The sequence below is a fragment of the Pelodiscus sinensis genome, chromosome 17 (genome assembly GCF_049634645.1).
Source record: "Pelodiscus sinensis isolate JC-2024 chromosome 17, ASM4963464v1, whole genome shotgun sequence".
Lineage (NCBI taxonomy): Eukaryota > Metazoa > Chordata > Testudines > Trionychidae > Pelodiscus > Pelodiscus sinensis.
The window spans coordinates 23,511,229-23,527,025 of NC_134727.1; the positions used below are offsets into that span (position 1 = coordinate 23,511,229).

The 15,797-nt window shown below is 41.9% G+C and overlaps 1 protein-coding gene across 2 annotated transcripts in view; it reads right to left on the bottom strand.

The window, feature by feature from the left end:
• Positions 1–15,797, bottom strand: part of ARHGAP26 (Rho GTPase activating protein 26) — a 354,648-nt gene that overhangs the window by 23,374 nt on the left and 315,477 nt on the right. For both annotated transcript variants that reach the window (XM_006128543.4, XR_012896344.1), the window contains one exon: positions 5,046–5,156. In XM_006128543.4, the coding sequence (XP_006128605.1) occupies positions 5,046–5,156 (111 nt within the window). Of the gene's footprint in view, positions 1–5,045; positions 5,157–15,797 lie in introns of those variants that run through there.

Genomic DNA, 15,797 nt, shown 5'->3' on the forward strand with positions numbered 1-15,797 from the left:
TTAATTTTAATGATAGATCTCATCTGTCTCTTTGCATAGTCTTTTGGCAAGAAATCCTTCTTGTCAGGATTTACCATGTCCGTTGCCAGGGATAACACTACTCTATCCTACTTTGCTTGAAGAAGAGATGCACATCTGGAGTCGAGGACATGGTAGAATTCCAAGGCTTGCTAAATGAACCTTTCCCCTTTGTCTTTTCCCATGACGTCTCTGAAGGAAAATGGCAAATTCTGTCCTAATATTTGACCTTAGCTTGCTCATATTCTCATTTTTTGGCTGGATCTCAATGATTGGGCCATTAAATATTTTTTCTCCTAAGGCTGAAAATTCCTCAGGGGAGGAACTCATGGAAGGAGATATATATCTGCAGCACGTTTGGTGCTTTCTGTGGTGTTTTGTTTGTGAGGGAGAAGAAGAGGACAGTCAGCTCTGTCTGAGGACTGTTATCTCTCCTTGCCTGGTCTTACCTAAGGGGTAAGGAGTGGGATGTTAAGCCCCCGACGTCCCTCACTATTCAATATATATATGGAAAGAAAGCATAGGGAAACACCCAGTGTGACAAAGAAGAATGCTCTGTCCTTGTGTAATTGTCTAGAGAGAAATCTTAGCTGGTGTGGGATGATGCAGAGGCCCTAACAAACCATCCTAATTGAGAAGAGCAAAGGTTTGTTGACTGGGAATGACTGTGGCTCTTCAAATGGTCTCCTTGCAGATGGGTGATATAGAGGCAGCAATGCGGGGTGGCAGCAGCCCCTGTCCAGGAAGGTGGGGTTATCTGAGCTCCCGAACCCAGCACAAGTCGGAACTGAGCCAGGCTGCCTGTCCACCTAGCTCATAATACACTTTAAATGCAGACCCGCAGCGGGGGTAGGTCACAGACCTGGTGTGAACCAGGACTGATCTGGGCTGCCTGCCCACCTGGCTCCTAATACACTCTATATGCGGTTAATCGACTACACTACTACATCCCTAGCAGGGAGTGGGAGATCCTGCTCACTGCTGTCCCTCAAATCAGTTATTGAAGCTGGGATTACAGAGATATAAAATGGGAGAGGGAGTGTTAGGGTGTGGCCAAACCCTGGAGGTCTAAAGACAAATCTGAAGAGTTTCCACTGTTTTGTTGTATGTTTACCAGCAGAGTAATGGTTTGTAGCAAGGGAAAGAAAGTGCGTTAATCTGACAGCAGTGATTGAAAAGCAAGGTAAGTGGGTAGAAAGAAATTCTGAAAAATGCTTAGGCAACCATGTAAATGTAATTTTCTTTCCATCAGTACCATTAAAATAGGATTTCTGATTTATCACACAAGGGTGAATTGTAATCTGTATTCTAAACATGGAATATTTGGAAGTTTAGATGCAGCGAATCTAATTCCTCACAGCGCAAATGGACATTCTTTGAAAGAACAAATCTTTTACATAGATATTGTAAGAACATTTGTAAAAGCATGCTCATCAAAAAAGAACCTTTTCTGTTAACTGTTTGAATTCAATAAAATAAGGAAACAAAACAAGATTAATACTTTCCCAGAGAAGCCCAGGCTTCTTCCCAAACCTACAAATGAAGTAGGTTTATTTGTCTCATGAGGGTTCATTATCATCCATCCTACCCCAACATTCAGAGGTTTGCTTTAGGATTTCGAGTTTTTGCAAAGCAAATCTTGATTGAAACTGTCTACTTTCTTCAGCGTCTGACTCGAAACAATCCCATTGGCCCACATTTGATTAAATTGGGTATGGATTCACCCAGAAGTTTTGCAAGCCTCTTCAGGAACCAGGTCAAATTCATAACTGCACCTCAGACAGGGAAAGTTTCACGTAGCTTTGTGATTTCAGTGACACACGTTGGCACAACTCTGAGGCTGACACATTTCCAAGTTTCCCCATCCAGTTTCTAATTGGTTGCCAAGGATGGGGAGTGGCACGGTGAGACAAACACAAACTAAAGGGGCTGTGTGTCTGATTCAGGAGCCATGTAGGACTCACCCAGCATGCAAACCTTTGTGGAGGTTATACAATTAAAACAAAGGTGTTTTCCTGGTAACTACCCTGAATTATTTAAGTTGTTGCTATCGTCACAAAATAAACTTCTGCCTGGTCATCTTTAGGCATCTGCTTCACCCCCCCTCTCTTTTTTTGTCCTCACAGCTCCTCAGTGCAAGTTGCTACTATCAGGACTCTTGTCATTTCTGCTGCTGCAGCGCCCTTCAAGGAGATAAAAAGCTTGGATCCTTCTGATCACTCATTTTTAATTTCTGCCTCCAAGCATGGCAGAGGGCCAGGAAAGCACTCAGTGGAGTTTTCCCAATGTGCCCTTGTACAATTTATAGAACAAGAGAGTTGTCCTCACGGAAGAGGGGCTACTTAGCTGATATTACGCCACTGTTAGGCCTTAGCAGGCTTCCATCAAAACAAATAAATAATCCTGCTGAATAGACAGGAGTTAAATATGGCATTTGTAAGTTGTGGTTGAGGGTAATTTTTCATTTTTTTCCTAAAAGGAGCAGCACCCACATTCTGCATCTCTCCCTGAGATGGAAGAGAGATCTCTCTTCATGCTGCTCTGCAACATTCATGCACTAATGAATGCTAATTAAAGGGCAGGAAAAAAAAAGCAAAGGCAATTCCCGGTTAGGCTGTTCTTAAAGGAATTAATATGGCTTTTTATTGCAGTTTTTATGACCCACTTGAAGAGAAGGGGCCTGTTCAGAGGGTAGTTTTCTGGAGGTCATATTGCAAATCATCAGAGGATGGTTATTGCTACTTCTGGGTCATATACTGCAGCAGCACAGTTGCGAGTGATGGGCTGGGGTTCTGCCTACTAATGAGGGTTAGATACTAAGGCATCAGTGCTGCCCTATAATCCAGCACAGCAAAGCAGATGGGTAGCCTGGTTAACTGAACCACCTTGCCTAACCTAGGGTAGGGAGAGGGGGCAGGAGAAAAGGGGATGTGGTACAGATGACACATCTGTAAGGCAAACTGACTGCTTCTAGCTCCTATACCTATTACAAGAGCACATAAATAGATCAAACGATGTTGCACCAAATCTCATTTCTTTTACAAGGTGAATATTCTTTGCAGTTCCCCACCTTCCATCATACGATACATTGCCAAGGTACTGCTATACACTGAATATGTCTTAAATGCAGACTATACTAATCACAGCAGCCAATAATAATACTTCAATTTCTCAAGGCTACAGGAAATGGCACATCTCAAAACAAGAATGCTCTAGGAAAGTACTTTAGTAGTTGAGACCATGCAGCAATTTTCAGTAGTCAGAGGCACAATGATGCTAGGCACTTTAGAAATAACTTCGATAGAGCATTATATATAGGGCCCTGCCAAATTCACAGCCATGCAAAACGCATCACCGACCATGAAATCTGGTCTTTTGTATACAGGCAGTCCCCGGGTTACATGGATCCGACTTACATCGGATCCCTACTTACAAACGGGGTGAGGCAACCCCGCACTAGCTGCTTCCCCCCAGCAGACCAGGGAGACTCAAAGCTAGCGCCTCCCCCAGCAGACCAGGGAGACGCGGAGCGGCTTTTCTCAGCAGACACCTCAGCTTGAGAATAAAGGACTGAGGGAAGTGAGGTGTGGGAGAATAAAACTGAGCTCTGGAGAAATGTTTGGCTAGAGTTTCCCCTACATTATGTACCAGTTCCGACTTACATACAAATTCAACTTAAGAATAAACCTACAGTCCCTATCTTGTACGTAACCCGGGGACTGCCTGTACTTTTACCCTATACAATATAGATTTCATGGGGGAGACCAGTGTTTTCAAATTGGGGGCCCTGATCCAAAAGGGAGTTGCAGAGGGATCATGAGGTTATTTTAGGAGGGTCCTGATATTGCCACCCTTACTTCTGTACTGCCTTCAGAGCTGAGCAACTGGAGAGCAGATGCTCTAATGTTGGCCATGTGCCCAGCTCTGAAGACAGCACCCTGCCAGCAGCAACCCATGTCATCCTTACTTCTGTACTACTGCTTTCAGAGCTGGGTGGCTAGAGAATGGCAGCTGCTGTACAGAAGTAAAGGGTGGCAATGCCACACCATGCAATCCTTACTTCTGCACTACTACTGGTGGTAGCTCTGCCTTCAGAACTGGAGTCCTGGCCAGCAGCTGTTACTCTCCTGCTCTGAAGGCAATGCTGCTGTCAACAGCTGTGCAGAAGTAAGGTTAGCAATACCGCAACCCTCACACAATAACCTTGCAACCCCCATGCAACTTCTTTTTGGGTCAGGACCCGTACAACTATACACCATGACATTTCAGATTTAAATATCTGAAGTCTTGAAATTTACCATTTTAAACATCCAATGATTATGAAATTGACCAAAATGGACTGTGAATTTGGTAGGGTCCTAATTATATAAGTCCATATTCTTCCACCCGAAAGGGTAATAAGATTTTTAAACTATCCTTCATGGTCATGTGAGAGCTAAGTACCAGAGATGCAGACTCAGTAAGACAGACAGCCATATTACATAATTTTATTCAGTAATTTGCACCCATATAAATGCAGTTGTGAAAAAGGTGATTGGCCTGGGGGGAAATATCAAGGCATTTAACAATTCTTAGTGTGTGCCTTGCATAACTGGGAGGTTAGTAAATATCTTACCTGTTGAAGAGATGTGTAAACTGAGGTTCAAGTAAATTAAAGGCCTTGGCAAAGGTTACACAACAAGGCAACAGTAGCAGTAGGAAATAGACCTAAGGTCATGATATCTAGTTAGCTCTCTGCTCTGTCCACTGAGAAATTCTCCCAATTTGGGAGGAACTCCTGATAGATAATTGTAAGGTCATCTCAAACCATTCCTCTTGGCTCATGGGATGTTTGGAAGTTTCTTCTCTTGCTGCATGAAGGTAGCTGAAGACCAATGAAGGCTGGTAACTAAAATAACAAGCTAAAGCTGGACTGCACTGGAGGGAAATTGAGGAAGACATAGACAAACACACGCAGAAAGTAAATAAAAATATAATTGTAGCAGCAGCAGGAGCAACAGAAAACCAGAACAAACCCTGCAACAGACCTGATGGGGGATGAGTCGCTGGACGTAGAGGAGGTGGGCATAGGACTTGATGGCGCAGAGAACAAGGGCCAGGACGGTGAAAGGGGTGATGTTGGGCTTGGATTCTGAGTGCTGCAAGACAGAATCAGAAAGCTGATCAACACAAAACCCCCTACAAACAAACCAAACAGAGAAAGACATTCCAAAGCCGTCCAACCGTAGTAGGCACCTGGGGAATATTCACAGCATGAACAAAGCGACAAAATGGAACACTGAGACCTTGGGAAATGGTTTCAAGGCCAGATCTGCATTTCTGTAGACAAAAGGGGCTAGACCTTGCAATTAATCCCTGCGCTATTATTCTTTTGCTGGCAAGCCTGTTGCTTTGTTGTATGGAACGACTACATTCTAGGTTATAGAGGTCATCTCCCTGTGCACAGCTGCTTTCTTTCACCAGCTACTTACCTGCTTTGTTTTATTTCCCCCATTGTTGCCACAGGCTGTTGATCATATTTCAGGACATTAACGATGTCCGTAACCAGCTTTTCATTCTTCTTTTTATTTTGGTTGTTGTGGTGTGCAAGTATGAAAGGCTGTTCTCTGGGCTGCAATCCACAATGTCTGAAAACAATTTCCTGTTTACATTTTTAACTAAGTGGGCCTTACACTTTGGAAGCCCAGAGGAGTTCATTATCTGAAGGATGGCAGGGAAGTTATTTTACTCTACTAGCTGGCTGAAGAAAACTAAGAAGGAAAAACTGCCAACGAATATGCCCCAAATCCAATAACTTAGGTACCTATGGAAAAAGATCCTTCATGCCAATATTGACACACCATAATAGAACACATATTCTATATATGCTCTGGGAGTAACACAGATTGCTGACATGAACTCCTCAGGGATAGGAAGAGTCTTTCAGAGTCTTTCAGCAAGCGCTGGGGTTATGCCAAGCTCCCAGAAGGGGCGGAGTCTAAGACAGAAGGGGTGGGGTTAGGAGGTAGCCTCCCCTAGCCAGCCCTTCAGCTCCACCTGTGGCTGCGGCCATGATTTAAAGGGCCTGGGATGCTGGCTGTTGCCTGTGGCAGCTGGGAGCCCCAGAGCTTTTCAAATCACCACGCTCTAGAACAGCTGCCTCCTTTGCCGTCCTCCCTCCGTGCCCCCGTCAGCGGTCCTGGAACTCCTCCTCTGTTCTGAGAACAAATGAAAACTACGTTTTAAGTATAACTTATTTTGTGAAATCAGAAAAAGGCTACTGAGGAAAGCATCAGTGCCCTATCTAATGGGATTTCTGCCAGTGCAGCTAGAAGACCGATTACTCATCGTCTGGAGCCAAACACAACTGGTCTATAGCTGTCAAACTTATAAATGATCAGCAAGCCTCAGGAGCCTCTGTTGGGACGCCAGCATGAACCAATCTATCACGATGCAATGGGTTTGCAGGTGATGTGAATGGGGGATATGCAGGTAATAGAGTCAGCTCATTATTTTTGCATTGCTTGCGTTGATTCTTTTCCTCCTTTAAGCTTTCCATTGCCTTTTTAACTGGCTTATGTTGAAATTTACTCTTTTCCTCCTCTCTATAAAAGAAATCAACTCTGCCAGTTCTCCATTTCATATATACTCATTCAATACTTCTTGATCTAGTAGCATCATAATGCAGAATGAAGTGGAACCAGCTTACAGCAAATTCTGATACAGTGAAATTCCTTGTACAGGGAAGTGTAGTAAAACTTCCTTAACTGTTTCAGTGCCTGTGAAGGGATATAAGTACACTTGTAACAACTGTACTTAAAAAATGTGCACCACTTGGAGTCTCAATAATCTTCTATCCTTCCAGTCTATTTGGTGTCTGAATCATATTGTGTGTCTAATTTAGATTGTAAACACTGTATTTTGTACAACACTGAGCACATTACTGTCCCTCAACAAGGTGGGATGCTTTGTAAAGATTTTCTGCTTCAGCCCTCCCCCCGTGAGGACAAAGTATTCCATTCGGTCCTTGATACGCAGTGGGGCTTGCAAGCTAGTAAGCATGCAGCCAATGGCCTATGGGTAGCCACCAGTATTGTAGACAAATATAGTACTTAACGGGAAGCGTCAAACTCAGGAACGCACTGGAGGAGAGGATTCAATGCTAAAATAAAGTTAGAGGATGAAGATATTCCATTCTTTTGAGAATGGCTTAAAGGAGTTAAAAATCGATACCTTTTGAGTAGTTAAGAAAGATGTGGTTCGGACAATAGAAAAGGCTGATGGATTCTCCTTGCTTAAATAGACTTTCCCCTCAGGGTGAGAACCCTTTGTTCTACACTCCCCATATCTATGGAAAAATACCAGGTTCAAGATGGATTCCAGTATTAGGTAGCATGGTCACATGTTTTTCCTAACACCAATTACAACTTGGGCTTACAGGACAAACATACCATTCACAAGTTGTTGGCTTGAGTGCTGAGTCATTAAGTCTGGGAGCATCGTAATAGCCCTCATTAGCATATTTAGTGTAGGTTTGCTAACTGCGCTTGTGTATCTAGAATTTGTGTGGTGTGCCAACTAAACCATAGTAGCACTTTGATTTGACACAGAGAGAATGTACAGCTCTTACACTCAATGTTGTGTGCAATCAGCACACACCTCACCTCACATGCCCTTGTCATATATGCATGTCACTTTAGTTATACTCGTAGAAAAAAATGATACAGACAGAAACCAGCAGAATCTGGCAACCCTGGAAGTGGGCAACTCTAAAGAAGATGTCTTGCGGCCCACGTATAGAACTTCGATGGATTGCATGTGGACCTCAGGCTGCAAGTTGCTCACACTTCTCTAGCCCAGTGTTTCTGTTTCTTATAGGACTTGGACTGACCCAAACTCTGTAATATTTTAGAGTGAGAGAAGTCAACAGGATAGACAAGATGTTTATTCAGTTTCAGGTTATGTTGCAAATGCCATCCTCCCACCAAAAACAAATCAGCAGTTTCGGAGACAGGTTAAAGGATACCGCCGAGTAAACTTATCGTTTCTTTCCTTCGCTTCAGTTACCCTTTTAATAGTTTGAAAATAAAAGTTAACTATTTTCAACATGCCTTCCTCCACTTGTGCAGCCCTTGTTCCTTTCCCTTGAGTTCAGGGACAAGCATGTACCCCCTGTCACCATTCTGAGGTTCTTATGGTTTCTCACTCCTGTTCTGGGGCCAAAAGGATCTACAAATTCAGCACTTCTTGCTAATGTGAGACTCGCCTAAGCATCAAAGGCAGTTGTCCTGCAGGTTGCTGACTGGCATAGGACTCTGGCAATTAGCACATTTTAAAGCCATGGGACTAGAGCTATACTATACTAACACTAAGAGGGAAAATATTTACTAGTGAAAATGGTAATCAAACAGTACAAAGGCTACAGAGAGGACTGAAGCAAGCAGTTCTATGCACCGTCACTGGCAGCAAAAAGGAAATGAGGAGGGAAAGGGACGAGCAGCGCCCTATACTGCGGAGCTGGGAAAATTCTTGTGTGATGAACACATACATCTACACTGAAAGGACATGGGCAAGCACTCAAAGAAGAATATGTTATTATTTTGACTTTACAGTAGTGGACAGGACACATTTTTAGACTACTACTACTTTACACTTACATGGCAACTTCCAAGAAAGACTCTCAAAGCACTTTAGACGGAGGATACCATACTACTGATTGGTGAACCAAGATTTAGAGAAGTAAATGGTCTTGTTCTGGTGAGCCAGTAACAAAAGTTGGACAAGAACACTTAACTCCCAGCCTCTGCTTTGCCTCCAACCCCTTCACCAGGCTGCCTGGCTGCCATTCTGCAGTTTCAGAAAATGTTACTGGAAAATTTCTATTTTATGAAAGACCTTTTATTTACTAGTGAATCTGTTAGAATTCCAAGTAAAAAGAGTTCACCACAGGACTTGGGATATTTAGGAATATGTAATTAAAAGCATCTCTCTCTATGTGCTATTTTGGACCTATACACTTTTTTATAATTAAACTCATATTGAAAGACAGCAATTCTCATTAATCTTAAAGACAGCTGCGTCACCGTTATATATTTCCACATTAGCCACTTACTCCATTGCATTAATGACAATATAAAATATAATCAATAAGGTTCTCAGAAAAGAGAGTTATTTCTGTGTAGTTATTTTATTTTAAAAAACAGAATAAGAACCACATTTCTCAGCCTAACCTTTTGTGTAGGAAGTGTTATGGTAAGCTGTTTGGCCAGGCACCCGCTTTACAGTATGTCCTGGTTAGTACAGAAAACACTGTTGGTGCCCATCAATGAAAATAATAATGAACGAAGATATGTATTACATTACATGGAAAATTATCCCATTTCAACAGAATTATACAAGTCTCTTCCAACGGAGTTGCATCAGGGTTGATTTTGGTCCAAGTTGGCCAAGTTATCTCCTGCTCAGTCTTATAAATAATTTTGAGTAAGTATTTACAGAAAACCTCTTCATGAAGTAGAGATTAGGTTTTTAGGGTTGTAGAATGTGTCATCCTTAAGTTCATACCTCCCAGCTCTGTGATCAACATACCGGGCTGGTGCTGTGGAGGTGCAGGAGTCAGGGCAGGGCAGAGCCTTGGGGATGTGGGAGGGCAAGGCAGGATGCTCAGATAATAGCGGTGCAGGAGTCAGGGAGAGTTGAGAAAGGGCTCAGAGCAGGTGGCTGGGGACATGGGGGAGTGTAAGAGTGAGGAGGGGCTAAGGAAGGAGCCATCTGGCAGGGTTTTCTCTCCCCATAGCAGCCAGGAGCTTTTTCTCCCCCCTGCCCTAGCCCTTCTGGCTGGCAGGGGCTTCCTGCCACCACCACCCCAAATTTCCCACCCAGCAGGGGCCTCCCCCTTCTTGGCCCTGCTGCCAAGAGCTGGGGGAAGGAGCAGAGTTTGGGACAAGTGGCTACTCACTTGGTCAGCCTCTTCTAACCTGAACAATCTATTCACTGTCATTTTTCTCCCCTCCTTGCCCCTTCCTTATTTATTCTTGAATCTAGACTTTTAATACTCCAGTCATCTGAAGAAGTGGGTTTTGCCCATGAAAGCTATGAATATGTTTTGTTAGTCTAGTGCTACTAGACTATGTGTCGTTTTTTAAGTTTTTACTTGGTCTGGTGGAAGGCAAGATGATGACCCCCAGCCCTGCTGGCCACTCTCTTAGTGGTGTGACTGCCCCCAGCAGTTAATCCGAAGTATAGATCTCCCCTCTGCTTGCTGTCCTGAGTGGACATGTACTCTCGGTATCATGTCCCTCCTCTCTGTGCCCCCTCCCTTTCTATGTTACGGAAAACAGTCTCATTCCAGGGACTTCCCACTTTCCTGGTATAACCAACTCCTGACCTTATTTTAAGTTCAGATAAGAAGAAGCTGAATATCGAATTTGGCAGTCCTAGCTCTTACAGTTTAGGAGGAGTTCTTGAACAAACAGACTCATGGAAGAGACATATGCACATTTCTAAAATATATAGAGATATATTTATTTTTTCCTTTTAAAACTTACTCTGCCATATTGCTTGAATATGTTTAGTGATGCAGCCACTGACCCTACGCTTTCCCTACGTCTCTTTGGCAAGTAAGAATGGTTGAATAAACACACTATTCTGGGACCTCTTTGTATCTTGGAAAGTGGTTATTTTTGTATGGACTGATTTCCTTTCTCTGTCTCACAGGAATCTCAGAGGCAGTGGTGGAGATTTGAAAATACTAATTGCTGTTTGAAGTTAACTGTACATGTTAACTGTAGTTCAGAAAGTAACATTCCTTCTGAGGTTTATTTATTTATTTACCCTTGTGTAACTTGCAGGGAGCCCTTCCGGTTTGGTGCATAGTGGGAAATAAAACAGAAAAAAAAAAGAATTGCTAGGAATCCAAAAATAATAAAAAGCTTGAAATAAAAATCTGACTAACAGTAGCTGAAATTAGAATATCTAAACAAGTATATTAACTTTTCGCAAATAGCGGCAGGAGAGGGAATTCTGAGAGCTGGCAGTCCAAAATATTCCACTGCTTTAGAGATTTCTTTCCTGTTCATTACATGCCTTGTACTTGGGCAAACTCAAAATGTATTAACAACAGTGGAAGTCCATGGCAAAATAACAGTGTATGCACTGACAATGTAATTTTTGAAGGAACATACATGATTCTTGGCATCCACTGACTTTCAGTGAGCACTCTATATCAAATGCCTATAAGCCCCTTTGAAAATTGCACACTACAAGCAAAAAGGTATGATTAGAAATGAGTAAAACTGTAGCAGAAGGATTTTCAGCCCAAATGTTCCTTCTTTCTTCCCATGTCTGCTGTACATCTGATTATTTTCCCATCCTGGTGTTTAATTTGCAGCCTACGCAAGTAAAAAGCCCTAGTTTTATTTTCCAATTTTGATCTAATTTCCAGCTGCTATCTCTAGATGCCACCCCCATCTATATCCTGTCTCCCTCTTCCTCCCCCTACCCTGCCAGTCTACCTACCAGTCCCTCTAACATTTACGTGACACAGCTCAAAACTTGCAGCAATTTACGGGTCTGAATAATTCTCCCCAGCAGGATTTCAAGAGAAAATTTCACCTCTTGATTCATTTGGCTCACAAGACAAGATCAGTTCTGCTGGCAGAAGCTTTCCTAACAATTTTCTAGGGAACTCAGGATTCAAATGATTGTTTCCAGCATAAAAATACCTTACATGTGAATGGGAGCACCAATCAATAAATGGAAATCACCTATCAATGGATGAGTTATATAATACCCTCAGCATCTCCATGCTGTGTTCTCTCTCAGTACTTGACTGTATACAAAAAAGTCAATTTCATCACCATTCTATTCCTACAAAACAAAGCTGTTAAGTTTCAGGCTCTCTCAATATAACAGCCAGAGGGCAGCTGCAGGGTAGTTAAACTTTGTCAACGGGAGGGCCACGTTAGCAAGGACAAAGCTATTCTACATAAACAAAATGGACCTCAAACCAGCTGACCTAAGTTGTAACACAGAGATCATGACTCCAGCATGCAATACTGCATCTTGATCTTGATTATGCAATTCCATAATCTACCCAATCTGCACCTCCATGTTAAACATGGCATCGCAAAATCCCTCAGATTGTCAGTCATTTATGCAGGATACAAGGTTTTCTCATCTAAAACAAAAAAATGCCTTTTAAAAACATTAGTCCATATGGTATCTTAAAATGTAACAGAGGTTAAGCTTAAACCACCCCTAAGGGATTCTACCCCAGGTATTATCTAGCAATATAGTTATTCAACAGAAAAAAAAAGCACCCCTAGATGTCAAGAGTAGAGAAACCAGTAGCCCAAGGATTCAGTTATCACTTCCCAAACAAGTTCCACCATAATAGCTTCTTCAACAGTAGCCTTTACTACATCTATATCTATGGCTACATGTACACTACCACTGGGATTGATACTCCAAAATTGATGCACCAGTGATCAATTAGTGGGTGTAGTGAAGACCCACCTAATCAACTGCAGATTGCTCTCTAATCAACCCCTGATGAGAAGACTAAGGTAAGTCAATGGGAAAGTTTTTCCGATTGATCCCCCATGGTGCAGACCTTGTCAGCTTTAGCTACATTTCTCACATACCTGGAGTTGCATGCCTTAGCGGTCACAGTAATGTAGACAAACTATTTCTCCATAACTATAGTCCATTTGCCCCTCCCTTTTAAAATATTGCTAGTTGAGCACTGCATCTTCACTTTCTTCAAGATGACTTTCACATTGGTTTGACTTGTTATTTTTTTCTGCTTGGCTTATTTTTTCACATTCCTATATGATACAGGTTGCATATCTTTCTCCGCTTTGCTAAGAGCCTTTAGCAATGCTGAGAAATTTCATTAACATTAAATGCAAAGTAGCACAAAATGTACTTGAGTGATAAAGAGACTGGGTCGAATCCTACTCCAAATAGCACATCTGTAAATATGGGAGTCATCCTGTGATGTCAACAAAAGAAAGACAAAAATATTGTTCTTGGTCCATTCTATAGAAAAACACATTCCATAGTATTTACAGGTCATCTTGGAAGTCTGGAATAAATGTGCTTTCATCACTAGCTTGCTAGCGCTTTCCATCGTAGATTAGTGAAAAAGCTGAGAGGCATAGATGGAAAAGTGACTAATTAGAGAGAGAGTGTGTGTATCTTAAAACGAATAAGCATTGTGGAATGATTTTTGTGTGTAGATCCCATCTATGATGGAAGTCTTCTCTTGTTTCTTAATTGCATCTTGTAGCAGGGGCAACACAAGTTAACCATTTTCTGCACAACTAAACAACTCTGTAGTATCACCACACCATCACTAGTTACAGGAGAGTATGGATTAAGGAAACCTTCAGTCCTCTGCTCATACAACAAGCATACACATATACACACACTCTAAAGGGGTGCAGAGTACACTCTTCCTCCCCAAATCAGACCTCACCTTATGGACTCTGACCTCCCCCTCCCCCACCACCAGATGGACTGAATATTCTGCCAGTTAAACTAAAGTAGAACTAGAGCATGAAGTCAATGGAAATACTCAGACCTCTGGCTTCAGGACTAACAGTTGTGTCTGGTTTCTTCCCCCTAAATTCCAAATATCCTGACTGGTTCTACCCATTTTCTTTAAAGTTGTATTTTCTGCTGTATGAGTAACTAGTGTCCCCACTCTCTCTCTGCCCAAAAGGCTTTCAGTGGGACTAAAAATCAAGCTATGTTGCACATTCTGTGTTAAACTAAACGCTTTCAAACCCCATTACAGACATTAATTATTAATGGAATGGCTGTATATGCCAATAGAAAACCATACTGCACTTTAAGAGGGATGGGTTCGTAAATCAGGGGTTAGCACCGTATTAGCCTCTTTTTTCATTAGTGGCTTTTTCTAATGCACAAGGTAGCGCTCCAAGGTTTAAGATACATTAGTGATCAACGTGTTGTACTCATGGCATATCCCTCTGGGTATCTCTCCTTTTAGATGGGACATTCGGTCTACCACTCAATCCACTATCATTTTATTTCATTCAGAAACAGCTACAGTTTTCAAGAGTAACTTTAAAAGTAAAATCAATCAGCAACTAGGAATCCTTGCCAAAGCTCTACTACTGTCCTATCAGTTATGAAGAAAACTAAAATCCTCCTAGAATCTACAGCTCTTGTCTCATTATGATGGTCATCTTCCTGGGACCAAACTTTTCAGAGAAACACGTTCTGCACACTCAAGGCTACTCTGGCCCATTGAGACAACTTTGCAACACAAAAATGATGGAAAATGGTCTTCACATAGTTGGAGATGGCCAGTGGAGAATTCTTCCTTTGCAGAGAGACTCTCTGTCGGGGTAAAACTGGTAAAGGGTGAAAACCTGTCTCCAGTGTTAGCTATCCTCACCCTCAGCGTAGTGACCCAGAGGGGAGAGCGCCACGAGATCCTCTGGTTGTATATGTTCTCTACTAGACGATCTAGCCTCTCTTACCACATTATGATATTTCAACAATGTTCCAGGTAGAATTCATATTCCTGTCGGAGGCCTGTGTCAAGTCTCAGGGTCACTCAAGCCCTCTGTTAAGAGCTTAAGACCCTAATATAGCCTGTATATCACTGAACTGGGGGAGAATTTCATCCTACTTTCTTTCTTCTGTGTATCAAAGAGACCTATGATATTGTGCAATAATTGTGTATGATGTGAAATAGGGCACAGCCCTGTGAAAATAGACCAGAAAAATAATTGACATCAGGTCAAATACAAAAGTAAGGTCGTAGATACATGCATATGTTTTTTCAATTGCAAAACATATTAAATACAAGCTAAGATGCTAGAGGTTTCATCTCTGAAGCTTATGTACTCAGAATGGGCAATGTGACAGCAGAACGTTAACTGGCTTGACTATTTAATGAAATGGGTATCAGAGGGCAAATTAACATTGGCTGGTACATTCCCAATGCCTTTGTGCATTTCATTTAATGAGTTTAAGTTCAGTCTTGAGTTTTATCATTTTCTGAATTCTCATGATCTACTCTGTACAAACCCTTCTCAATCAATGCTTATTGGGGGCTATGTGTAAAGAGAGACAATCCATGTCTATACCAAAAGACTGATGCTATTAGAGAGCATACCGAACAAATTCAGTTATTGAACCTTTAAAAGTGTTATGAATTACTTTACTAAAAGCCTGTCAAATCACAATGTGTAACGTGGATACAAATCCAAATTACATCAAAAATATTTTTTTTAAATATGGGGGAGAAGCGGAAATCACAGCTAAAAGAAAAAAAGTACTTTTTAAATTTGCTTTAATTTTCTCTTTTACACACACACACACACACACACACACACACACACACACACACACACACACACATTCTATCTATCTTTAAACTGAAAGGGGGGAGGTTATTAATGTGAAGAATATACTTTAAAAAAAGAGCCTATTGGGCCTAAGCTGCACAATACTCAGGAACATGGTGTGACTCTTGGCAAGTATGTAGTTCACTTAAAAATTATCTGGCATCAGCATTACACCATTACTGCTAACAACAAATGTTTGATGTGGGTTCAGCTGCAGAGGCATTAGCTGGGTAAGGAACTCAGAATATAACAGCAGGCAACAAGGAAGAGAGCAAACCATTAAAAAGAAAAAAATCAAGCAACTGGCAGTGGTTCTTATGCTATTGATAATTTCATAGCTTAGCACTCCCTTGTCAACTGTGTCTGCACATCAGCTTGTTCGCCACCATAATGCAGCTGAATTGAAAGCATACA